This window comes from Odocoileus virginianus, chromosome 1, assembly GCF_023699985.2.
Source record: "Odocoileus virginianus isolate 20LAN1187 ecotype Illinois chromosome 1, Ovbor_1.2, whole genome shotgun sequence".
NCBI lineage: Eukaryota > Metazoa > Chordata > Mammalia > Artiodactyla > Cervidae > Odocoileus > Odocoileus virginianus.
Window position 1 is genome coordinate 103371183 of NC_069674.1, and position 26369 is coordinate 103397551.

General features: G+C 39.3%; 1 protein-coding gene across 5 annotated transcripts in view; it reads right to left on the reverse strand.

Annotated features, from left to right (window-relative positions):
- Positions 1-26369, reverse strand: part of CDK14 (cyclin dependent kinase 14) — a 642874-nt gene that overhangs the window by 259096 nt on the left and 357409 nt on the right. For all 5 annotated transcript variants that reach the window (XM_020914848.2, XM_020914849.2, XM_070471844.1 and 2 more), the window contains one exon: positions 22001-22121. In XM_020914848.2, coding sequence (XP_020770507.1) covers positions 22001-22121 — 121 coding nt within the window. The remainder of the gene's footprint in view (positions 1-22000; positions 22122-26369) is intronic.

Genomic DNA, 26369 nt, shown 5'->3' on the forward strand with positions numbered 1-26369 from the left:
CTGAATATACCTTCTATTCTTCACCTATTGACCTTAGTCTTTCCCAACACAAGCTGCAGCTAAGTGCAAAGACCCTCAGCAGAAGCCGTAACTATCCCACTGTGAACTCTGCTAAGCTGGTTGGTGAGGTAACCCTTACGCTGTCAGAACTTCTTAATGGGAATTCTTTTATCATTGATTGTACTTGGTCCATAATATCTTTATGATATGATTATTAGAACAATTAAAAGATAAATTGCAATGAAATGATACAGCACTTCTATAGGCAATTATGTGCTTAGCGGGCTAAAGGATTTGAACTCTCCTTTCTAATGGGTGTTTCCCATGGAGTTGTTTTTCAAAGATGCTTGAGGATATACTAATAAAGCTGAGAGAATTACATGTAAAGGACTTACAAAAAGAGATAGAAAGCACAAAAAAATTAAGAAGTAGAAATATAAAACATATCAACATCTTAACACAGCAGAATACTTTATTAGTAGAGCTTCTTTACTGCTAAACAATAAACACTTCATTTTAACAGGGAGGGACTACTGCCCGCTCTCGCTTTATTTCCCCCCCTTTTCCTTTGTTACCCTCCATTAGCTGTGCTACCTCTCTTGATGGATTAAGTTGACTTCCCTGAGTGGTTTACTGAGAAAGAACTCATCCACTTAAGCTCTATATCTATGATATATAATCTTATTTCAACAAATGTCTCCTTTAATTTGCTTCTATTGGGAATTTGAATCATTGTGTAATTATCAAGCACTTGGTTTAAATTTTTCAAGAATAAGAACTGGTTACAAAAGCTTACAATTAAAGGTGTCAGAGAATGCAGTGTGTTCAAACTCTTATTTTTGAATTAGTTACCAGGCAAGGTAATATATAAAATACCCACCCATGCTCACACATCTTTAATTCTTTCGAAATCAAAATTTCTTGATTTAATTTTATGCCACAGCTGTGTAAATATTTTTTCATTAAAATTCAAATCAAGATTTTAAGCAGAACTGATTATTCTTTGTCATTATGAGCAGAGACATAATTTTTTATGAAAATAATACAAAATTATGAATAAATCATTGGATACAAAAGTGAATTTAGGATGAGAAAAAATAAACAGAAATCATAAATTATGTAAAGCTAACAAATATATACATTAGAAAAATAATATTACATATTCATGAACTATTTGACCCACCTCCCTAAAACTTTTTACCATTTTGGCTATATAATATTTGCCTACCTCGTCTATGATACTTCTGAAATGTATTTTTTTTATAAACAGATATAGAGATCATTTTATTGCTCCTCTTGGATAATGATGACTTTCTTTCTGATAGTATGGAAAAAGTAGTCATGCACGGATGTGAGAGTTGGACCATAAAGAATGTTGAGTGCCAAAGAATTGATGCTTTCAAATTGTGCTGAGGAAGACACTTGAGAGTCCCTTGGACTGCAAGGAGATCAAACCAGTCCATCCTAAAGGAAATCAGTCCTGAATATTCATTGGAAGGACTGATGCTGAAGCTGAAACTCCAACATTTTGGACACCTGATGTGAAAAGCTGACTCATTGGAAAAGACCCTGATGACCAGAAAAATTAAGGGCAGGAGGAGAAGGGGGTGACAGAGGATGAGATGGTTGGATGGCATCACCGACTTAATGGACATGGGTTTGAGCAAGTTGGGAGGCAGTGGAGGACTGAGGAACTTGACTTGTTGCAGTCGATGAGATTGCAAAGTGTCAGACACAACAAAATGGAAAAAGTGCTTTTTTTTTTCCAGCTTCACTTAGTATTGGTACCACCACGCAAACTTTTAGGACTATTGTCATTTGTGGGGAAATGTGTATCACATGTCTTTCAAGTATATATGTTATAAAGACAGGAATTCTAAAACTTTATACACAATTCCTGTGAAAAGTTACCAAAGAAGCATGAAAGGACACGGTCAGAGCTCAGTGTGTGTGTGTGTTGGGGAGGGGTGGTGGTGAGAAAACTTCTGCACGAGTGGAACCTGATGGATACTGAAGTGATGGAGCCAGGAGTGAGAACAGTGCATTTCAGGCGAAGAAGACAGGAGCCATTAACTGCGGAATCTTGGCAGAGCCAAGTGCTAGCATCATGGCTCTGTATGGAAAATGGAAGAAGTTAAGAAGAGAGCCACAGACCACATTCTACTCTAAGAATTTGTGTTTTATTGCTGGGCTAGACATTCTCGCTTTTTTTCTATATCCTAATACTTGTGGCAAATACAGTTGGACATACCGCGAAGAATCCGGTTCTTTCATTTTATTCACTTATTTCTGGCAGTGCCGCGTCTCTGTCGCTGCACGTGCTTCCTCTAGCTGCTAGGCGCGGGCTCCTCATTGTGGTGGCTTCTCTCGGGCTCAGCAGTGGCGCACGTGGCCTCCACTGCCCCACAGCCCGTGGGATCTTCCCAGGCTAGGGATCGGACTGGTGTCCCCTGCACTGGCAGGCAGATTCTCATCCCCTGGACCACCAGGGAAGTCCAGAACCTGGCTACTTTAATAGCTTTGAGGTCAGAAGCAATTACAACCACTAGTTGTAAAGCTCCCTCACTCTTTACCACTCATGGCAGCAAAGGAATGAGACCAGCAGTATTATAAGGCCTTCCTCTACTGGGTATGCGGCGGGGCCAACACACAGTAACGCACAGGGTTCCACAAGGCCACGTGCCAAAGGCCACCAAGCACCCGTGTTTATATAGCCTCCAAGCTAACAATGGCTTTTTAATTTTTAAATGGTCAAAAAAAAAATCAAAAGAATATTTGGTGATATATAAATAGTATAGGAAATTCAAATTTAAGTGTTCATAAACAAGGTTTTATTGGAGCACAGATCCAGCCATTCATTTATATGCTGTATACATGAATACTATGTTGATAAAAGGAGATAAGACAGATTTTAAAAATTATATCTTGGGCTTTTTTTCTGCCTCAAAATCAAGAATGGACGCTGGAGAGAGCAAAAGCCTGACATGCTTCCAAGCTTCCACATGGTACCCTACCCATGACATGACTCCAAGACTCCAGCCAGGCTGTTCTGCCACCTTGCTCCTAAAATGTGCCAAGCTCTTCCCCATTTCAGTATCTTTGCATGACTTGTTCCCTCTGCCCAGAACATGTTTTCCCTCCCTATTTGCATGGATAATTGCTTCCATTTTTAACTTCTTATTTTATATTGGAGTATAGCTGATTAACAATGCTGTGATAGTTTCAGGTAAACAGAAAAGGAACACAGACATACATACACATGGATCCAATCTCCCCCAAACTCCCCTCCCATCCAGGCTGCCACATAACATGGAGCAGCATTCCTGTGCTCTACAATAAGACCTTGTTGGTTACCCATTTTCAATATAACAGTGTGTACATGTCCATCCCAAATTCCCTAACTGTCCCTTTCTGCCACCCTACCCTCCATTAACCGTAAGTTCTTCCATATCATTTCTTTTGATATTCCACGTATAAGGGATACTATACAATATTTCTCCTTCTCTGTCTGACTTACTTCACTCAGTATGACAGCCTCTAGGTCCATGCATGCTGCTGCAAATGGCATTATTTCATTCTTTTTAATAGCTTAGTAATACTCCATTGTAATTGTTTCTTGTTATTCAGGGGGTCAACGCAAATGGCTCCATTGAGAAATGTCTTTCCCAGCACCATACGCAAGGCAGGTTCTGCCTTATTATCCAGGTCCCACGTCTCACTCCTTTCCCTAGTCTGTTTCCTTCATTACACTCAAAGGATGCTCATCTGTCTTTGCTTTTGGGGGTTGTATCTCAGCCAGATTAAAGACCTCTAGGATCAGGGACAAGGTTGTGGCCAGCATCTTGTCCTCAGGGCACAGCAGGGTGTCAGGCACATAGTAAGGGCTCCAAGATACTTCTTGAGTGAATAAGCAGAAGCAGTTCTTTCCTCCTCCCTCTGCACTGCAGAGTGACAGCTGAGCTTGGTGACTTGTTTCGGAAGAATAAAGTATGAAGGTGAGGGTGGGGGATGGATTGTACCTTTATGATGGAGAAAACTGGAAAGCAGAACCTTGGCCGTGTGATTAAATTAGCATCATCAGCGATAAGGCACCTGACAGCATGTAGTCTTGGCGTGATACGACAAGAACATCACTTGCCCTCTGCGGTCTTCTTTCCCAAAACATGAGAATGATCCAAATTGAGGGACAGTCTACAAAACACCTCATATGCCTCAAAACTGTCAAGGTCAAGAAAAGCAGGGACAGTCTGAAAAACTATCACATCCCAGAGGAGGCCAGGGAAGCACAGCAACTATTGACACATGTACTATGACAACCTAAATGGGATCCTAAAACAGAAAAAGGAAATCTGGGGAAAACTAGTAAAATCAAAATAAAGTTTGGTTAATAGTAACGTACCACTGTGGGTTTCTTAGCTGTGACAAAGGTACCATAGTAATGTAAGATGTTAACAACAGGGAAACCAGGTGAGGAATATGTAGCAAGAAGTCTTAATCATCTTCGCCAAGTTTTCTATAAATATGAAACTCCTCTAAAATTAAGTTTATTTTCATAAAAGTAAAAAGGAGAACAGCATCTCCTTGGGACCATATATAGAATTAATCTTTTTAAGTGGAAGACCCATGGTATTTTGGGTTTTCCCCATATGAGGAAAAAAAGAACTTAAATATATTTAATAAATTTGGCTTGGAATCAACACTAGCCATCTAGAATTGTGGACTAGAATGTGAACTGTCAGTTAAAGTTCGACCTTGAATAACTTGGGAAGCCAATCAGTTAAAGATTAAACTAGATGTGAAGGTATTTGAAAACTGATGTACGCACTTCATGGCAAAGGAACTCAAAATGACATTTATCTAAGTTACTAAATTTGGAGTAATGGTGGGGAGAGTGGAATGCAGAGGGGAAAAAAAAAGAATTCCCTGGGGAAGAGGCAAGAATTTTTCTCAATCAGAGTAGGAGATACCAAGTTCAGTGTCACTTCCCTGGGAAGGCTTCCTGATCAACCAGACTAGGTTAGGTCCCCTAACTCCAACACTTCTCATATGACTTCCTCCAACTGTAATTTATTTACTTGTAAAAGTAATCATGGCTGTCATCTTTCTCAGAACAAGAATTTGCTCTTTCACTTTTAAGACACAGTTTAAATGAGTCAGAGGGGCTATCACAACATATCAGCCCACCCAACAGGTGCAACAGGATTAGGTCATCATGGTCTCCAGCCAAGATGCAATGTAATTCAACTGATCAGTGTTTTTTTAATCACTGAAGTGAATTGTATTTATTTTTATGAAGTTACCGTAGGTTTAAAAAAAATTATTGGAGGATAATGGCTTGACAATGTTGTGTTGATTTCTGCCATGCAATAACGTGAGTGAGCTGTGAGTATACACATATCCCCTCCTCCCTCGTGGGCGTCCCTCCTACCCACCTCCACATCCCACCACCCTAGGTCATCACACAGCACTGGGCTGAGCTTCCCGGGCTATCCATCTGCTTCCTATCTAGCTATTCCTAGCGACCTCTTCTACACACGGTCACGCATACATGTCAGTGTGGCTCTCTCAGTTTATCCCACTTTCTCCTCCTCTGCTGTGTCCACAAGCCTACATCCTGTTGGGATGGTATGGTGCAGCATAACTACATCTTTCAACTCAAATAGGTATTAATTAGATCCATCACCTCTCATATTGAAATAATGCCTGCATTTGACACATTTCATGTGACATGTACCCAATTTCCCCAGAAAGACACTGTTACAAGATGTAAATAACCTAATAAGTGGTCATCCCACCTGCAGAGGTATAAAATAGAACGCAAAGGTTATTATTTATCTACTGGACATGAACCTTCTTTCAGTAATCAAAAAATAAAACATTATTCTCCTTCTTCCCCAAGTCTCTGGGTAACAGTTTGGTTCAATCTCAATAGAAAATGTAGACAGACTTTAACATTTTAAAATATGGTGCAATTAAACAAACAAAAACCCCACCCTCCTAAAGTTTAGCTTCTCGTTTCCTCCATTTATTAATAAAGGTTTGAGATTCCTTAGGACAGGGAGCTGGAGGCAAAGAGCGCCACTCACTCTCACGTGGCAGCTCCTTCAGCCGCAGAGCCGGGGAGGAATTACAGGGTTCTGACCCAGCCCGGGCCCCAGGGCAGGTGCAGACGGGCAGCGAGCCCCGCACCCAGCTCACGCTCTGACCAGGGGGAGGGCTGCCCCTTCTCATGCAGACTTCCCTCACGGAGCGTTACAAGGCCTCAACTCGTGTTTGGAAAGTCATTCAGAGCCCCTGCGAACCATCTGCACTGTCAAAACCTTTGGAAAGAGGGCTGTGAATAAAGCCAGCATCGGTGCTTCCGACAGGATGACGACAGATGAGCAGAACCACGCGTGTGCCCGCTGTGCTCAGCGCTCTGTCATGTCCGACTCCTTGTGACCCCGTGGGCTGGAGCCCGCCAGGCTCCTCTGTCCATGGGGTTCTCCAGGCAAGAAGACTGCAGTGGGCTGCCATGCCCTCTTCTGGGGAATCTTTCCAACCCAGGGACCAAACCTGGGTCTCCTGCACTTCAGGCAGATTCTTTACCACGGAGGCACCGGCAAAGCCCTGAGCAGAACCATTACCGAGCACAAGTGGGTTCTGCTGCCTTCCTCTTTTTCAGCACTATGAGGGCACCAGAAATCTCCTCCCAGACCTGCAAGCCTATGTGTCCACTGAAAAAACACACCTGAAGCAGTGCCTTTCACCTTTTTACGGGTCCAAAAGAGGAACTTGTCAGAATGCAGATTCTGATCCCCTAGGTCTGGGTGGAGCTCTGAGATCCTGCATTTCTAACAAAGCTTCTCAGCAGTGCTAATGTTGTTGTTTGCAAGATCAGAAAGTGAAGAGCAGGAATCTAAAGGAAACTAATTCTTTTTAATTCTAATCTAAAGGAAAGTAATTCTGTGTTGAAAGGAGTTTTATAACTAAGATTAATTCTCTAAATATATACTCAGCATCCATCCAAGGGAACCACAAAGAAACAATAGACTAGTAAGTTAGATTAAATGCTAAACACAACCTGAATTTAACACACAGGGATGCATTACTAACTCAGAAAGGTTTCATATTAATTAACCTAATAGGTAATTTTATTTAGCCATGGTTCACTGAAATATACCATTATGCAATTAAAGCCAGTGCAAGCTGATGTACAAGGTGGCCATTTATTTATCTTTTCTCTGCTGGAATATGTTATATAATTGCAAACTAGAACAAAAAGGTTTCTTTCCCTACGAGTTTAGCTTCTAAAAGATGAAAGATTTTTTGTAAAAAATAGTTTTTGCTTTAACTTGCAAGAAGATTTATGCCACATAACAAATGTGATCTTTTCATGTTGGCATTTGCAGTATTTGAAAAGTGAAAGATTAAAAAATTACAGCCCACGTGCCCTTGGTGACTACTGAAGGAACTGAATTGATTAAACTGTCACTCATCATTTACTGCGGTTAGTGCTTCATTAGGTACAGATAGGCACAATACATCTTAGTCAAATACTTCTATGGCCTACTTAGCTCTCAGGGAATGACAACAAAACCAATCCAAACACTAGACTGTGGATAAAAGCCCATCTCAGAGAACCTTCAGTTCAAAACGACCGACTTTTTCTATATGGGGAAACCTTAAGATTTACTTTTCAAACTAGGAAGCAAAATTTTATCTCTAAGAATGATACTCACAAAAATTAAATAAAAGCAAAGAATGAAGTGTGTGAAGTAAGGTAGTACAATGAAGCCAAGGCCCAGGGTGGCCTGCTGCTGACCAGAGAGGAGAGATCAGGCAATGGTCCAGACTGAAAGGGTCCACTGAAATAACACTGACCAGAAAGATCTAGAAGCCTGGCCACCTTAAAGTACCAACTGGCAACACTGTTCATGAAGTTATAATGATGATTTTTGCTCATACATTTTAATATGCATATTTCTATGTCAATAATATTTTAGTGTGTGTATTCCAGTACATGTATATGCAATTTAGTGTATGTGGATGTGTGTACATACATACTTTTTATATATTTGTGTATAAATACATGCAATATATGTATTAAATATAGTATAGAAATGTATACTTAAAATACATACATGTATATATATATACATACATAGATATATTTTTAAATCGGAGTACAATCGCTTTACAATGTTGTGCTGGTTTCTGATGCACAATGAGGTGAGCCAGCTGTAAGTATACGCCTTCTCTCTTGAATCTTCCTCCCACCCCGCCATCCCAGGCCTCCAGACCGCCGCGGAGCACGGAGCTGACCCCCGGTGCCGTGCGGCAGCACCCCTCTAGCTTTCTGTCTCACACACGGCCATGCACACACGCCGACCCCGCCCTCTCAATCCGCCCCCTCCCTTCCTCGACCCCTGTGTCCACCTCTATGTCTGCCCCTCTGTTCCCGACCTGCAAGCAGGTTTCATCTGTACCATTTCCTCAATGCCATATCATGCATTGATATAAGATAGTTGCTTTTCTCTTTCTGACTTACTTCACTCTGCATGATGGTCTCTAGGTCCATCTGCATCTCTACAAATGGCCCACTTTTGCTCCTTTCCTTGGCTGAGTAATCACAAAGCTGTATTTTTGCTTTCTGGTCCAGTTACCTCAGCCAGAAATCCAGGGATCATCTAAAACCCTTGCCCTTCCCTTATCACTCTCATTGAATCAAGCTCTCACCCCCTAACTATTTCTAAATATTCCTCCACTCTGGTTTCCACCCACTTTCCCCCTCTCTCCGTTTTTTCCCTTTTCTCCCTCTACTTCTTAAACTGCTCCTCCTCCCTACCCACAAACACCAGCGGCTTCACTTCTTGGTGGGGTATTTTTGTTCATGACCTGGCCAATGTGTCCTCAGCTCTACTTCTGTCAATGGCTTATTACACCATTTTTCCTTCTGATCTTGAAAGCATGGAACGATCTTTGTCATCTTTATAAGCCCCAGGACCTAACTTGGTGCCTGACACAGAATAAGTGTTCAATAAATATCTTTCAAATAAATGAACTGATGAATGAATTAAACAAACTATTCTGAGGAGGGAACAGAAGCAACTGAAATAGAGATAGGAATTTGATTTAGAACCAATAACATGATATAAAATTAAACAGAAAAAAATCAGTTCAGTTATACCAAAATATCTAAACCCAAATTTCATTTATGTCACTCCAAAGGAATTCCAACTGTCTCCATGGAAACCTCTGGTTCAGCAGTACAATTTATTTGATTGCTAAAATTTAGGGACAGAGGGGCTTTAGAGAATTCCTAAGACAATGCTTTGATTTTTACATGCAAATAAACCATATTGCATTTTTAAATGTCAACCCCAGAACCTGAAAATGTGACTCAGAGTCCTGGGTCAGTGAGCATTAAGCCACACTGCCTCCCCAATTAGAACATGTTTTTATGCAGTCAATCTGGTCAGATTAAAAAAGAAGAAACAGAGATGGCAAATTCATTCTCAAGCCTGGTAACAAATGCTGAGAAGGATAAAGATAAAATCAAAAGGAAAGCCTCCAAAATTAAGGTCTGGGCAGAAAATAACAAGAAAACTATCCTTAAAAACTGAAGTCTATCACTGTTGATAGTATACAGAAAATAAGATGGGGGTTCAAGAATACTTGAAAGTTGAAAACAGGAGTCCATAGACAAGGAAAACTTCAGAGATTAACTCTTAAAATAAGAGCCACACGCTATACAGATAACTGGGAATATTCAGACTAGTTATATCTAGAAACCAGTAACAATCAATACAAAAATGTAAATGAGAAAGGCCCTTATTGAGGACTACAATAGGGGGAAAAAATGTAAAACTCAACATATTGCATCAAATAGCTGAGAAATATTATTTCTTATACTATGGAACCATATAGGAAGACAGAGGTTCCATTTGATTAGTCATTTAAAATTCTACCACTGAAAGCACGTCTCCAAGGAATAACTGTAGACCAGACAGGAGAAGAAAAAGCCAATTAATAAGCCTCACACATCTTTAATTTCTGTTTATATGACAGCTGAGGCAGAACAAGGAAGTCATGAGATTTCTCCCTCCAAATGTATTTATCATCCTGAATAATGTGGGAAATTAGGAAAAAATTATTTGTGGGCAATTATCTTAAAGATCAAAGCAAATGACACATTCAAGCAATCTTTTTAGAGAAACTATATCTAGCAAATCACAACGACAAATCACTGCTGAAATCGTCATGTAAATTGCTCCCCTGAAAGAATTCTGAACTTCAATTTACAGAGTGTTAAGTTGATATATTTAGTTCTAGTTATCAAATGGCACAGCTGGACTTGGAGAGTCGATGGTTAAGAACGCTGGAATGAACACCACTTAGATATACAACTAGATGGATGATATTTGACAATGAAATGATTGATAACCATCTGCTATGACAACCATCTTAGATGATATATGGAAGACCCAAAGACAAAAACCTCCCCACTATAAATCCTCATTGTCTGATTTTTGGTGAAGTCTGTGGGCTTCTTGGAATATATTCAAGGGCCACTTGGCCTGGAATGTGACTGTACAGATTAGATGCTGCATACAATGTGGATGGTGTCCCCTGGAGTGGTATCATGCTTAGTACCGGGGGGTACTGCTTGAGGGCAGGGACCAGGTCTTTTTCACTCTTGAACCTCTGGACATTCTGTAAGGTTTTGTTAAAAGAATGAATGACTAAAGATAATCATGCTGTGTAAGAGAGATCTTTATGGGAAGGGGGCTACTCTGGGGGGATTCTAGAAGCTCTTTTTCCCTCTGTGCCCCCACCAACCAGCTACTATGAACAGAACAACCAAGAATCTTCAGATTTGGGAGGCAGGGGTATAAAATGGCCACAAAATTAAAATAAAATTATGGATTGATATCATTAGGTAGCTAAAATTCTGAAACAGCTTCTAAATTAAACATGCCAGGATTAAATATGACAGACAAAAATGTATATAGTTGATATAATAAAGGTTTTCAATTTGTTGAGTCTACATTAGGCTATGAATATATTCTGTCTCCAGAAGCAAACATGGTGAAAGCTAGCTCTCCAGGAAGAACCACTGAATTATCAATGAGAGAGAACAGAAACGGTCTGCCAAGCTCTGCAGACAAGGCAATTATGTGAACGTCTCATTCTTAGAATTGTACTGTCTCACATGGAAATACAGAGAAATATAAAATGCCATAGCAAAAGATGAACAATCCACATGTGTATAGGAAAACAGGAAGCTACCCAGATTTGGTCCTCAGTAATGACTAAGTCCTTTAGACTGCATCTGTCCCTTAGACAGACTATAATTAAGACGGATGGTAGTTAATTTGTTTTATATTTTAATGGAATTTAAAGCAGGCTCTATCTTGGCCACTGATAGTCTAGTTAAGTTTGATTTTAATTCTTTTTCAATTATTGTACTATTTCTTTATTTCTCCAGTGATATCTTTGATTAATAAGAATCTAAGTACATTACATTTGAAGAGCAAAACTAAAAGAGAAACACAAATATTCAAGTTTATCAATTATATAATATAGTCTAAAACTAAGAAAGCTGCCAGTATATTTAAACTACATTAATTCATACAGCAGAATACCAGTAAATGAAAATGTGATTTCTAATTAAAGTACATGCTAGATAAAGTAGTGTGTTAATTCACAAATGTCATGACCACACAAAGTCCCCATTTTCGTCCTTCAATGAACAGTTCTGACACCTAAATCCCTTTACCAACAATTAAGTTTATACAAGCTGCTAGCTTCTCTCCAATCACATTTCCATTCAATCATATCTTTCTTGTGCATGTAAGTTAACAGCCTACCTTTTCACCCTTATTGGATTAGAAACTTTATATCGACTGGAACACTTGCTGAGTTATTCTAGTTGTTTCTGCTTTGTTTTAATAGTAAGCTCACGTTGGATTCACACATGCTGTTGATCCAAAGATCTACTTGTTGTAATCACTTCTCTCAATTCATGGAAAATGTTTATCTTTTAAAAAATTATCACGGCACTTTCTGTTCCTTTCCATCATTAGCTTGTCAAAAAGTACATGGCTCTCTTTTCATGTTTGTTTTCCTAACAAAGCTGTCATGACCGCATTCACAGTTAAATGGTAAAGATTACAAATTCCTACCACCACACTAAGATGCTGGCAGCCAAGAGGCTCCTGCCTGCCTTGCGCTGTTTGACTGGCTCCGACTCATCAACACTTGAGACTCAAATCTGCACCCAAGAAAAACCACAATTCTGTACAGGATGAGGACCCGAACAGTCAACTGTCCATAAGTAAAGCTGTGGATATTAAATTAACAAGAGTAGGACAGTAGGTAAAATGTAAACAAACCCTGCCGTCCTGCCCCACAAAGTGAATGAAGTATCAGTTAAGGAATAGCATTTTAAACAAGGATAAAATAGATGCAGGAGATGAGACACAGGAGACGCGGGTTCACATCTTTGGGTCAGTAAGAATCCCTGGAGGAGGGCAGGGCAACCCACTCCAGTATTCTTGCCTGGAGAATCCCAAGGAGAGAGCAGCCTGGCAGTTACAGTCCATGGGGTCACAAACAGTTCGACACAATGGAAGTGACTGAGCACACGAAATAGATAAGGAGACGCAAGAGGATGAGAGAATTTTTTTCAACTGTGAACACAGGTGTGGCTATCTAGGCAGACCATAGGCAGTTATAACTCTCCAAGTGACAGGCAGAATATTCATGTACCGCAATCTACAAAAGGCACAAGACCTGGAGACTCAGTTCTAGAAAGTGTGATGTGAAACCACCTCTGGAAATAAGATGGACTGAAGTGTGTACAGAGCAATCAACCCACGTGCCTTCTCTGACCATTTCTCTCCCAGTCCACCAGCAAGACACCCGGTGTTTATCATCTGGAGAAACTAAATCCAAAAAGGCTCAAATTGAGGCTAAGTGGGGAGAGCAGGGTGAGGCAGAGCTGGAAAGAGGGAAATTAAGTAAAAAACATGTTTAATTGATCTGTGTATCTACTGGTACCAACAGAAAAAAACCACAGTCAAATCTCACTTTTGGAGACTTCCCTGGTGGTTAAGTAGTTAAGACTCTGCACGCCTAGTGCGAGGGGCACAGTCCTTGGTCAGGGGGCTAAGATCTCACTTGCCACACAGTGCAGCCAAAATAAATAGATAAATAAAATAAACAGCAAAGCTCATTATCAAGCAATTTAAGAATACCAGGGTTAGACAAAAGAATTTAATACTTTCCAGAGAGAAAGTATAATGAGGCACATAAATGATTGCAAATCTGAATGGAATCAGACTTTTCAGCAGCAAAACTAGAAGTTCTGAAGAAGTTAAATAACACATTCAAAATTCTGAGGGGGGGGAACTCATTACGTTCTCATCCAAAGTATTATCAGTCATGTGTGGGAGCTGAATAAAGACGTTCTGAGAAAATCAAGAATTTGAAAACTTGCATCTTTCATATTTTCTTTCTTTGGAAAGTAAAGGGGGAAGACAAGGAATCCAGGAAACAGAGAATCTAGGATCAGTGAAGGTCAGAAGGAAAATAAATGGAACCCAGGACAGACTCTAGTGAATTTACTACTTACAGAGGTGTAAGACAATGAAGAAGACATATTGACACAGAGAGGCTAGTAACAGCAGGAAGTCATGACCTGCCTTATAACGAAAAGCCATTATTGACCCTAGGATCAAAAAGGTCAGGTGTCACTGAAATCTACCGACAGATACAGGGGCTTCCCCAGTGGCTCAGGGGGTAAAGAATCCACCAGCAACGCAGGAGACAGAGGAGACATGGGTTCGATTCCTCGGTTAGGAAGATCCCTTGGAGAAGGAAGTGGCAACCCACTCCAGTATTCCTGCCTGGGACACACCATGGTCAGTGGAGCCTGGTGGGCTACAGTCCAGGGGGTCAGAAAGAGTTGAACATGTCTGGGTACAAACAGGATTCACAGCCAGAGCCATGGAAGAGGTTACTTTCTCACAGAAATTGCAGTTAGCCATTCCCAGAAATATGGTTTAAAGCAGGGAAGAAGTAAGGATGATATCCAACCCTCTCACATGCCCTTTGCCTGAACTCAGCTGGACACCAGTAGCAAAGGCAGCTTGGAGGCGGTATCCATTAGTGGTCGGCCGTCCAGGACATAGGTCAGGGCAGAAGGAGGTACAAAGCAGATATGGCAGGAGACAGAAAATAACAAACCAAGGACCTGTAACAACAGCGGAGAGTGTAAACTGAAGTCCTAAAATGAGAGCTATTCAGCTGTACTAAGGCAAAAAATCACACAGACAAGAGAGGAAGGTCTTAAGGAAAAGGGTGGGAAAGGGAGATGTCAAGACAATTAAATGGGACTGACAAATTTGCTGATGCGTTTGACCATCTGGAAAATATTTTTCATGTGTAACTGACACATCTTTTATGCCTATAAATAACAGCAGGGACAAAGACAACGAAACTAAAAAAAATCAGAGACAATTACAAAGTTCCAGAAGAGCAAAACATCGTACAAGAAAGGATACATAATCACGAATACTATATGACTTCACCATGAACAATATTTACATATTAATATTTCAAAATGTGATATAAATTCTATATTAACACAATGAGATGACAGTGGAGTGAGGGAAGGTTGATGGAAGAAAGTTAAATCTCTGTCTACTATACAGTAGACAGAGTAGTAGGTCTACTACCTACTTAGTAGACATGTCTAAAAGAGTAAATGAATGGGTAGCAATATAATTATTTAAGACATATGGAGACAGATCCTAAAAGAGTTGAAAGTAGTAGTTGCTTCTGAGGGTGAGCAGGAGTGGGGCAAGAGATGGCTGCTCATTGTTATCATGGCAACTATTAGCCACTGATGAACCGAGGGCAGGAGGAGAAGGCGACAGAGGATGAGATGGCTGGATGGCATCACCAACTCAATGGACACGAATCTGAGCAAACTCTGGGAGATACTGAAGGACAGGGAAGCCTGGCAGGCTACAGTCCATGGGGTTGCAAAGAGTTGGACATGACTGAGCCACACAACAGCAGCAACTAATGTAGATTTAATTATCAAAGTGCTCTGATTTGGAAACTGAAGAGAAGGGTAGTTAAGGAACTTCGTCAGCTATGTTCACACAGTTAAGGAGAGGCAGTCAGAACCTAATTTGGGCTTTTGATGTGTTTTCTGCTATAACATGGCCTCCTTAAACAGCAAACCACTGCTAGTTGCCAGGAGCAGAGAATCAACTTGTAAATGAAAAAAAATGCACCACTTACAAAACATAAAAAGCACTAGTAAGCATCCAGTATTTTCCAAATGTTGAGCACTAACATATATTTCCAACTTAAATGCATGGGTGCACACACAGACACACACATACAGAACATCCTGGGCCAAATTTCTCTCAAGTCTCCAGGCACTGACAGTATCTTAATCTCTCTAAAACCAAACACAGCAGCTTCTAATTCTTTAATATATCCCATAGCACCTGTCCACAGAATATTTTAATAGAAATGCAAAATATCTAGCTTGGCTGACACACCATTTTCAACATTTATGGAGTTGTATATTTCTTAAAGAAATTCCCACTTATCCATCTCCTGCTATTCTCATCAACCAGTGAGGCAACTGAGTGTATCAAGGGCAATCTTAGTAACAGAAAAGTTAGTCATTGCAATTGGCTATTTAAGAGTCATCCAGTGACCACGCTAATGTACTGAGTTCTAATATAGTGAGTCTTCTGGTGCATCTTGCATTTTATAGGCCTGTTTGAGCCTACACTCCTGCTGCCAGAGTAGTGTATATTTTGGAATTTTATGTCAGATTTTCCGTTTTCCCAGTTGTTCTTTCAGTCAGCCTAGCAGTGTGCACTTCCATCTGACTCTTTCCCTTTAGGTATCTCACACATGGCCTTAACACTTAATTTCCATCTGCTATACTGCTTTGTGAACTCAGAAATCAACAAATACATCTGAGGTAAGCAAAAAAAAAAAAAAAAGTCATCCAAACACCAGTTGTGGGCAACCAATTACTTTGCCAGCTTTGATGCAAATAGAGGAATTTTTATTTGTTTTTAAAATATTTAGTAGTGAAATATACATACAACATCTCATTTTACATGTTATGATTCAGCTAACCCATTATATAAGTGACCAAATATATTCACTGAAAACACACATAGATTCTCTCACAGAAACACACAGTGATAAACAAGGGATGTAATACAATAACCACGTAAACTTTTGAGAGGATAAGAGAACTGGTTCCCATCGGCATTTGAAAACCGTCACTAAAGACAGCACTTTGGCAGCCACTCCACACTCATAACAATCTCATATGAGAGATCTGTACTTTGGGGGATAATCTGTCATAAAGCAATGGAACGGAACTTTGCAGCCAGCTTTCCTTCGGTATGAAGCAAGCACTGACATGCGCTGTCTCTTCTGACCACTAGTATTTAGCAAATTACTGCTCCAGCGCCATGAGTAAGATGACCACAGGTCACAATCGCTGCCGCTGCTGCTGAGTCGCTCCAGTCGTGTCCGACTCTGTGCGACCCCACAGACGGCAGCCCACCAGGCTCCCCGCCCCTGGGGTTCTCCAGGCAAGAACACTGGGGTGGAGTGCCATTTCCTTCTCCAATGCATGAAAGTGAAAAGTGAAAGGGAGGTTGCTCAGCTGTGCCAACTCTTTGCGACCCCATGGACCACAGCCTACGAGGCTCCTCCATCCATGGGACTGTCCAGGCAAGAGTGCTGGAGTGGGGTGCCATTGCCTTCTCCAAAGTCACAATTAAATCCCTGCTGTATACATGCTGTCCTAGCAGAATTATTATTAACTCTGAAAGGTTTGCTGGCACGGACAATATACTCTATGGTCATCCTACTTCTCAAGAACTTGAGTAGTGAAAGTGGCTCAGAAACCATGGCTGCCACCGGGAGCTCAGCTTTCTCCTGCCTCCCGCCCCCAACACCCTCCTGACCGCCTCTGTCCTCTGTTTCTGTGGCACTGCCCTGGCCACGGCAGGACCAATAAGTCATTTGGATCATGTATTATTTAAGCAGCTCTCAAGAGCTCTCAAAGAGATGTCACTTTGCACAGTGACTAATTTAAATTCCCCTTGGTCTTATGATCTGATTAATTAGAAAATGTGTAGATAATGTGGACAGTTAGATGACTTTATGTAGCCCATGAAAAATTCTCATTTTTACCAGCATTCTTTTTCAAATGGATACATTCATTTTAGCAGAAGTGGTAAATGAGTATTGGTTAGGAGTTGGGCAAATACTTGCCAGTATAGATATTGGTCCCACGAAAATGTATCCAATCCAATGAGTCAAGTCTTAAGTTTATTTCAAAAAACCTCCATCCTGAATAAAATTGAGAGGCAAGCCATCCACTTGGTTTGAAGCATGCAAAGGGCCCAACATGACTCAGAGCATAACCTAAGTTCTCAAAGAGGTATTTTACTGACTTGTATTTTGGAATCAACTTTTGTTAGTAAAATGAAAAAAACAATTGCTTATAAATCATCTTAGGAGACTATGTAATATGTTTCAGGGAGAAAAGGTTTTGGAGTGGGTTAGCTCTGAGTTTGAATGCTGACTCTATTTACTAAATATATGACTTTTATTATTCTATTTAGTCTCTCTGGGCTTTACTTTCTTTCACTTTATCATGGAACAGTAGGTAAGTAATTAAAATGTATAAGAGGTACAGAAGATCTTATTTACAAAGCAGAGACAGAAACACAGAGAGAACAAACATAAAGATACAATGGGGAGGCAGGGCAGGGGATGAACTGGGAGATTGGGATTGACATATATACACTATTGATACTATGTATAAAATAGATAACTAATGAAACCTGCTGGGCAGCGCAGGGAACTGACCCAAGACTCTGTGGGGACCTAAGTGGGAAGGAAATCCCAAAAAGAGGATATCCATACACATGTAGCTGATTCACTTTGCCATACAGTAGAAACCAACACAACATTGTCAAGCAACCATACTCTAGTAAATGTTTATAAAAAAAGAGTATTAGGACAAAATAAACACTGCAGATTTTTTTTTTTAATGTATAAAGGAGCTTAGAATACTATTTGGGTCCAAGAAAAGTATCTCTTATTATTATCTTTGTTATTACTAATGCTAAGACTCAATTATTATTATTACTACTACTTGCCAATTACTCAAGATATTACCTCACATGGAACACATTTCTTTTCTGGGTGGGCACTACAGTAGGATTCATTTATGATTCTTTCTCTTCAAACACTGGTCAGCAAACCTGAGTCCTTAGGAAACTTTATTACATAAATATCCTTTGTTCAGGAGAGATTCTTAAGGATGAGGGCAGAACTCTATATTGCCAATATGTATGGTAATTAGGCTTCTTTAATAAAATGTAATGCTAAATGGCCTTATAACACTCAATAAATAGGCAATTTCTTTTCTGATATATGCAAAAATCAATTTTGATGCAGACATTTTTCTATATATCAAGATCAGTGCGGAAATTTTTTTCTAACCACCCAGCTGCTACAATGTTAAATAAATTGATTTTAATCCTAACTCAGAGATGTAATAGAGAAAGGGTGATTTAATATGCAATCTCATTACATTTGACAGGCTTATTTATAAATGACTCGCCCCACATTTTGACAAGCATAGTTAATATGTTAATTAGCTTTGAAAAAGATGATGAAAAGGAGAGACTGACATGCTATTGGGGAGCATGGAATCGACACAAGGTGGTACCACTATATACTGTGGCCCCTCCCAAAAGCAACATGAGCTTGATGAGATATTTATTAGCTACAGATAATTTTGTCACCCTATGTTAAAAATTAATCCCTTAAAACAATCCCAAGTGACCTATTGCTTTAGAAAACAAATGCCACTCTAAATATATTTATGAGCTTCTATAAAGCAATATAAAGCTTATTCAGAGCACTGACCTCGACAGCTAGAGCAGAACTCCTTGACAAGGGAGGGACTGCACAGATAAGCTCACTGGCACATCCGCACTTTTAATGTGGTTTTCAGTACTTGGTAAGCCTTTTTGGTTTAGAAGCTTAAAGATGATTTCCTATGCCTGGACTTAAACAAAGAATTATAAAATCCAAGAATTAAGGGAAGTTATACACTAGACAAAGTCCAATTTGATTCCTCTGCTTTAAGTCCTCCTTCATGGAGGTAGTCAAGGAAACAAAAACTACCTTTCCTGATGAGTTCTCAAACTGCCCAGTACATCTATACATCACCAACATGCTGGAGACCTAGAGTGGTAAATCCAACGGGAGAGCTCTGATTTCCATCACTCGCTGCCAATGTCAATGCATAAGTGTCTTCATTAATATTTTTATCGCCCGAAGCTATTTAAACAGAACACTGGAAACTGTAACACTGTGTAGGGATCGTTAGTTTTTAGTCACTACCCTGCTGCCCCAGGATGGTAAATGAACTGTAAAACAGGCCTGAAACCACTGCCACCTGCCTCCCCACTGCTGTCTGTGGGTTAATATTTCCACTGCTCTGTGGTGCAGCTGAGCCAAGACTCAGCTACAGTCCCATTTCTAGATCTTTCAACACCCAGCATCAAGGTCACTGATGACGCAAAAGTCAGTGCCCTGTGAACATTTCTCTGACCGGAAAAATACATACATTTTACCTGGAAAACAACAAAACGGCTGTTAGAAAACGGCTTGGAATGAAATCAGATTCAGAGTGACAGGCATAGTACAGACATAACTCAGAAATGAACAGCCAATAAGTGTGGGAAAGTGCTCCAACATAACACATTTATTTTTGTTTTTTTTTTTGGCAAAGAATAATCTTGGCATGCAGACAAAAGGGCATTGGGGTCTACTATTCCATATCAGTTTTCCTCCCTTCCACTTAAATTACAATCTTCTTCTTAGGCTTCATTATGTCTCTGTTTAAAGCAAACTGGCAGAAAGCAACCAAACCTTCTTCCTTAAAAGGATGGATAACAACAGGCATACACATGTGAAAGAAAGGCTGGGGTTGGGGGCATTGGAAAGACACAGCCTGGACATCAAACTCTACACCAGAAACAGACATATTAGCAAGTCATGATCCATGTAGCTCTTTGCTCTTTACAGAGCACTTTCAAAGCTTTGGGAAAAATTAGCCACTAGTGTGGAAAAAAATAGCTTCTCCCCATCCTAAGGGTAGAGCCTGAAGTGCCCTGCCAAGCAACTAAGACAAGACTGGCTCCAAGTCACAAATGTTTCCAAACTATGTTCTGTTAGCAGAGTCCTTGACTGACCTCATTGAAAGACAATCTAGGATTTCTATTCTCAAAAAATGGAGGAAAACACTCCCTAACTCAAGAATATTAAGTAATGGTTATTTGCATAGCCAACTTGCAACTATAAAGGCAGGAAGGAGGAAGGGAATAAGACAGTAACTGATATTCAGATGGATGCATTCATTGACCTTTACTTCCAATCTTTTCCTCCATTAAAAGTAATGACCAAAATAGCTGTTTTGTTCAAGCCCCTGCTTAGCTTTGGGGGAAAAACAAACAAACAAACATCTAATTGTGTAAACAATTGTCAAAAAAACAAAAAAAAAGCCAGGAAGTTCGATGTAAAAAATGGATTAGCTCGAGTCCTTAATGATAGACGGTCATCTCTATTCTCAGTGTTTCAGAGCATGCATTTACAATGGTATTAGATTTATTATAAGGCATGACAAAATCTATGGCAATAGATCCTAGGCTGTTTGATGACCCAGATTCTTTTATAGCTCTACTGAAAGCTAGAGATCTACACCTCTTAAAAATAAACATACCCATGTGTACACGAAATGCTGCACAGATTTCCAGTGGCTTCACAGATCCCCAAATCCCACGTCTAAGGGACTTGCTGGAATCTAAATTAAGTAAACCTATACTGTTTGCCTTACATCACAAGAAACTTCATTGTTTTCTCCCCATAGGTGTCTGGGTTAGAAACATCAGGGAAGACAGCCAGGCCACATCACAGCCTAATTAGCTAAAAGCCAAGATTACCAAGGGGAGAGCGGTGAAGTAACTACATGGCAACAAGATAAATGACACATGCTGCAGCTTTATTGAGGTCATAAACATTATGTGAACATGCAGCTGAATTCTCTTTGTGGGGCATCATCATTCATGGAAGAGGATTCCTGCTATTAAAACTCTATGTGTTATATGAACTGTTTTACTTTAAACACAACTATGAGTCTAGGAAAGGAATTTTTCTATTAATAAATAACATTTTTAACATTCACTATTAAGCCTTCCCTGGTAGCTAAAAAGAAGATTATTTCCTTATTTGAACTAGATCATACTAGACTGGAAACTCATTAAAGTTCATCATTAATAATAATCATACATTAAATCTCACCGGTCTTTGGGCCTCCTATAACAGATTTTTAAGTTATGCTAAGCCATTGTGCAGAACTGTGACTCTACTGGAATTAACCTTACTCTGACATTTTAAAAAAAGTGACTGTTCTATTTCATCTTGAATAATTGGCACCAACAGTTTTCAGGGTTATACTATAATACCAAATTTAGTACCTTATAGTTATAGCAAAATGTTCAGACCATTTATCTGAATTTTGCTGTGAATTTAAACATGCTTCTACTACTTCCAACTCATACTGCTGTTTGGAGATATACACTCCCTTGTTATAAAACAAAGCCACAAATTAAGACCGTAAGGGCGAAAATCACTGAACTGACAGCTAGAAAAATGTCTCTGCCCTTGTCCATCAAGAACCATTACCAGACACCATCTGTAAGAGAGCCCCTGATTAGGGAACATTTCCAATTATGTTTTCAGAAACTCCAGCGGTATTGCCACACACAGGCAAACGCTCCAGTACCATTAATCTTCATTCAGCCTGTTAGGATGTTTGTCTAGGCTTGACCCAGACCAAGCACCACGGATAAATTAGCTAGAGCAAAGCTCCATTTCTCACCACATGTCAAGGCAGGTGGAATATTCTGTCGAGCCCAGGAGGACATCTGGAGGTCTGTACCACAAGGTAACCACTTCATTGGAGTATGTGTGGCTAGGGACGGATTTTGCTCTTGCAAGACCTGTGGGTTACAGGGAACATAAAGAAGTTTAATAGACATTAATGATCAAAGAAATTTAAATTTGGATGTTCACAGTTTTAAAAGGTCAAACGTGATATTATAATACAGAATCACGAATGCAATGTCAAAGTTACACAAAAGGTTGGGGAAAGTATATTCTGGTCTACCTGTTTCAAATACATTCTAATAACCAATAAATCCTTTATATTTCCTAATAAAGCACTAAGAACCTAAAAAAAATCCCAAAAGAGTAAACAAATGATTCATAAACTATTAGATATTATACAGAAGCTTAGAAATCTCCTGGCATTCCAAAGATGGTTTCATGGTACTTTGCTTCTGACAGTTAAAAATAAGTACTATAAGAAAAAGTTCCAAGACTGAATAACTTTGAGAAAAGATGGTTTAAAAAGTAAAACAGGTCTGTATACTGTGAGACTTCTCAGTGCCCTTAATTTTTTCTAACATGTATTATGAATTCGAAAGAAGAGAGTATGACTCTTTTCTCAAAGGTTTTTTCCAAAATTTCTTTTGGTTTCAGTGTTTTATCAAACACTAAGAAATGCTTATTCAGGAGTGTCATTTGAAACACATAAATAAATAATTATAAAGGAATAGTTAATAAATCTGGTACACAGAGATGAGATATCATGTAACAAAATGAAAGTTTTCTAAGAAATTGGGAAAGTGGTCAAAATAATATATCAAGTGATAAATTATGCAGTTTGACCTCACAATCATAAATACTTAGGCACTGGAAAAAGACTGTTAAAAAATATATTTCAATATCTTCAATGGTTAGTTCTGAATATACAAATATTTAGTTTTTTAAATTTAATACATTTTCTGATTTTTTCCCAAGTTTTATACAATGAATATATAATTCCTTTAAAAATCACAAATTATAGATATTATTTTTAGGAAAAAAACTGCATGATAGCTCTCTATCTGTGTATGTTCTTTAGTGATGAGAGTAAAGTTTTATCTATTACTGTGATGCTCTAAGCAAATAAACATTTTTACAGTGAACCTACCATAATATATTCATTTTAATGTTTTGATTATTTAAGTTTTTATGTAATACTTTGGGACATTACCTTTTTTTGTTTACTAAACACTTTTTAATGGCATTTCCTTTATTGTATTATATGTAAATTTTAAAATTAACAGGGTAGCTGGTAAGATGAAGATTTTCTAATTAGTTCAATTTGGTCACAATAATTCAATTTTCCCTACCATACAGATTTTTATAACAACACAATGGCATATTATAAATTGACTAGTGTTGTAAGTATTCCATATTAAAGGGCACAGATTTGATACACTCAGACATACATACACATATATGGTCTCTAACTTTTCTGCACACAAATGGAATAACTACCTCTGAACATAGACTTCATAATAACCTCTTCTCCTTTTTTCTGCAAGGTGTTGTCCTACCTCAAAGCAGGCAAAACTGAACAACAGATAAAACAACAGGGCGTTAAAGTGTTCCCAGAGTTTCATAATACCATCAAAGGGCTTCCTTCCTCAAATGAGCATGTTTCTATACAGACCAAGGAGCTAAGCCTCAGTCCCAAAATCAGTTCTGACTTGCTCCATATGCTGTTGTCAAGGCAAATGGGATGCCAAAAATATTCAGGCTGGGTTTTCTTGGTTTTGCCAAAGCCCTGTTGACAGAAAGCTAGGCCAGAGGGATAGGAGCATTTAAAAATCAGAGATTTTCTTTGACAGCTCAGACCACACTGGTTATAGAAAACTGTGATATTCCCAGTTTTAAAGAGAGAACCAGACCTCAAAATAACCTAGCAGTATAAATCTAAATAATGATGTATGGCTCCAAGTCAATTATGCTCACTCTGGATATAAGTTTGTAAAACTTATTAAATAGTTCTGAAAAAAACAGAAACAGAAAAGGCACTTTGTCTACATTTATTTTTCTCCATCTCAAGTTTAGGTCAACTGTGATTGCTTAGTCACTTAGTCATATCTGACTCTTTGTGACCCCATGGACTGTAGCCCGCCAGGCTCCTCTGTCAATGGGATTCTCCAGGTAATATTGGAGTCGGTTGCCATGCCCTCCTCCAGGGGATCTTCCCAACCCAAAGATCAAACCCATGTCTCCTGCATTGGCAGGCAGATCTTTATCTTCTGAGCCACCAGGGAAGCCCCAAGTTTAGGTCAAGGACCGCCCAAACTCTATTCACATGGGTCATATAACTTCCCAAATCATCAGGGAAAGTGAGTTTTCCATATCCTGACTCTTCAATGTGTTAAGACAGTTTCTCAAAATGGTTCGCCTGTAAATGTGTTATATTGAATAATGTTATGATATTTTTAAGATACACTCTCCTGCATCACTTGAGAAAAACTCACATCTCACTATATCATAGAGTCAATTAAAACATATTCTTGGAGCAAGTGTCTTGTATATTGTTAGACAAAAGTTTTTCACCTTAAAAATATTTCTGTTCAGTTAAAGAGAAAAATAAATCCCCATACTTTTCAGAGAGGGAGCAAATTATTAAATCAATGATTCAAAAGAAAAAAAAAAGCACACCTTGAAGCAGAAATACACAACCACATTTTAAAATAAATATTTTTAGTAAAGATACTCCTATGTATTTATATAGTTCATGCATCAAAACAGGCTTACTCATGCAAAATTTATTAAACTGTATCCTCCAGCTGAAGGAAATCTGTAGGATAGGATTAATTAGCACAGCATGTGTGAAAGCTTTCTTTCTCTGTTCCTTGTCAGTTGCTATGGTTACCCTACAGGAAGAGAACTACATTACCTCCTAAAAAGGATGAAGTTCAGGGGTTATTATCAAAACTTCTTATATTAATGTTTAGTCTGAATTAAAAGTCAAAAAAGCAAAGTGAAATGCTAACTAGATGAGTATAGGTTATTTATACGCTGCTGCTTTGGCTGAGCGTGTGTATATGAAAGGGGGCATGTTCCTTTGGGCACCTAAATTGGCTTGCATGACCATTTAAAAGTATTCAACAAAAAGACGTTACCACTTCTAACTAAGGAAAGATCCCTAAAGAGCAGAGTTAAAAATCTTAATATTCAAGCCCTGTTGCCAATTATTCAAATTTGGGCAACCTTAATATGAGTTAGCATAGCAGAATCTTAGATTTCCAGAAGAGTTAAGAAGCTTTACAGGTAAGTTCTTTCCCAAGGAAAGAATTCCTCTTCATATCTCTGTAAGACGGTCTGATTTCTGCTGCCATTCTGAGTATGGTTCTACCCTCTGGCAGGGACACACAGTAAGTCACAGTTCTTCCAACATTTGCCTTAAGCCGACTAACCCTTTGGCATCAACCGGTGGAGGTTCTTCAGACTTTATCTTAAAAGTCCTCTCAGCTGCAATGGACACAGTTGACTACTCCCACTCTTTTATTTTGTTATCTCACTTTATTATTATATGTAACATAAAATGAAATGTATAATAATATGCAAATACAATTATGTGATATGTAATATAATGCAGTAATAGTCTAGAAGATGTCTCAGCGGGTAAAGAATCTGCCTGCAATGCAGAAGACAGGAGACATGAGTTTGATCCCTGGGTCAGGAAGATCCCCTGGAGGAGGAAATGGCAACCTTCTCTAGTATTCTTGCCTGGAGAATCCCATGGACAGAGGAGCCTGGTGGGCTACAGTCTATGGAGGTGCAAAGAGTCAGACAAGACTGAGCGACTAAGCATGCAAACATGAAATATAATATAATACATATCTGCCACATGGCAGGTTATTATGTTTTCTAACTTTTTATTTTGTATTGGGGTATAGCTGATTGGATTTTCCAGGTGGTGCTAGTGGTAAAGAACCCACCTGCCAATGCAGGTGTAAGAGAATGTAAGAGAAATGGGTTCAATCCCTGGGTAGGGAAGATCCCCTGGAGGAGGGCATGGCAACCCACCCCAGTTTTCTTGCCTGGAGAGTCCCTTGGACAGAGGAGCCTGGCGGGCTACAGTCCACAGGGTCGAAAAGAGTCAGACACGCCTGAAGGGACTTAGCACGAACGCATGCATGCACACAGCTGATTAACAATGTTGTAACAGTTTCAGGCGGACAGCAAAGGGACTCAGCCATGTATACACATGTATCAACTCTCCCCCAAACTTCCCTCCTAATCTTTTACATTTATTCCCCTGACGTCTCAGTTATGCAGGAGATAACAAGAGTGATTCGGCCAGCTTCTGGAACTTCCTCTATCTGCTCCACAACTGATGG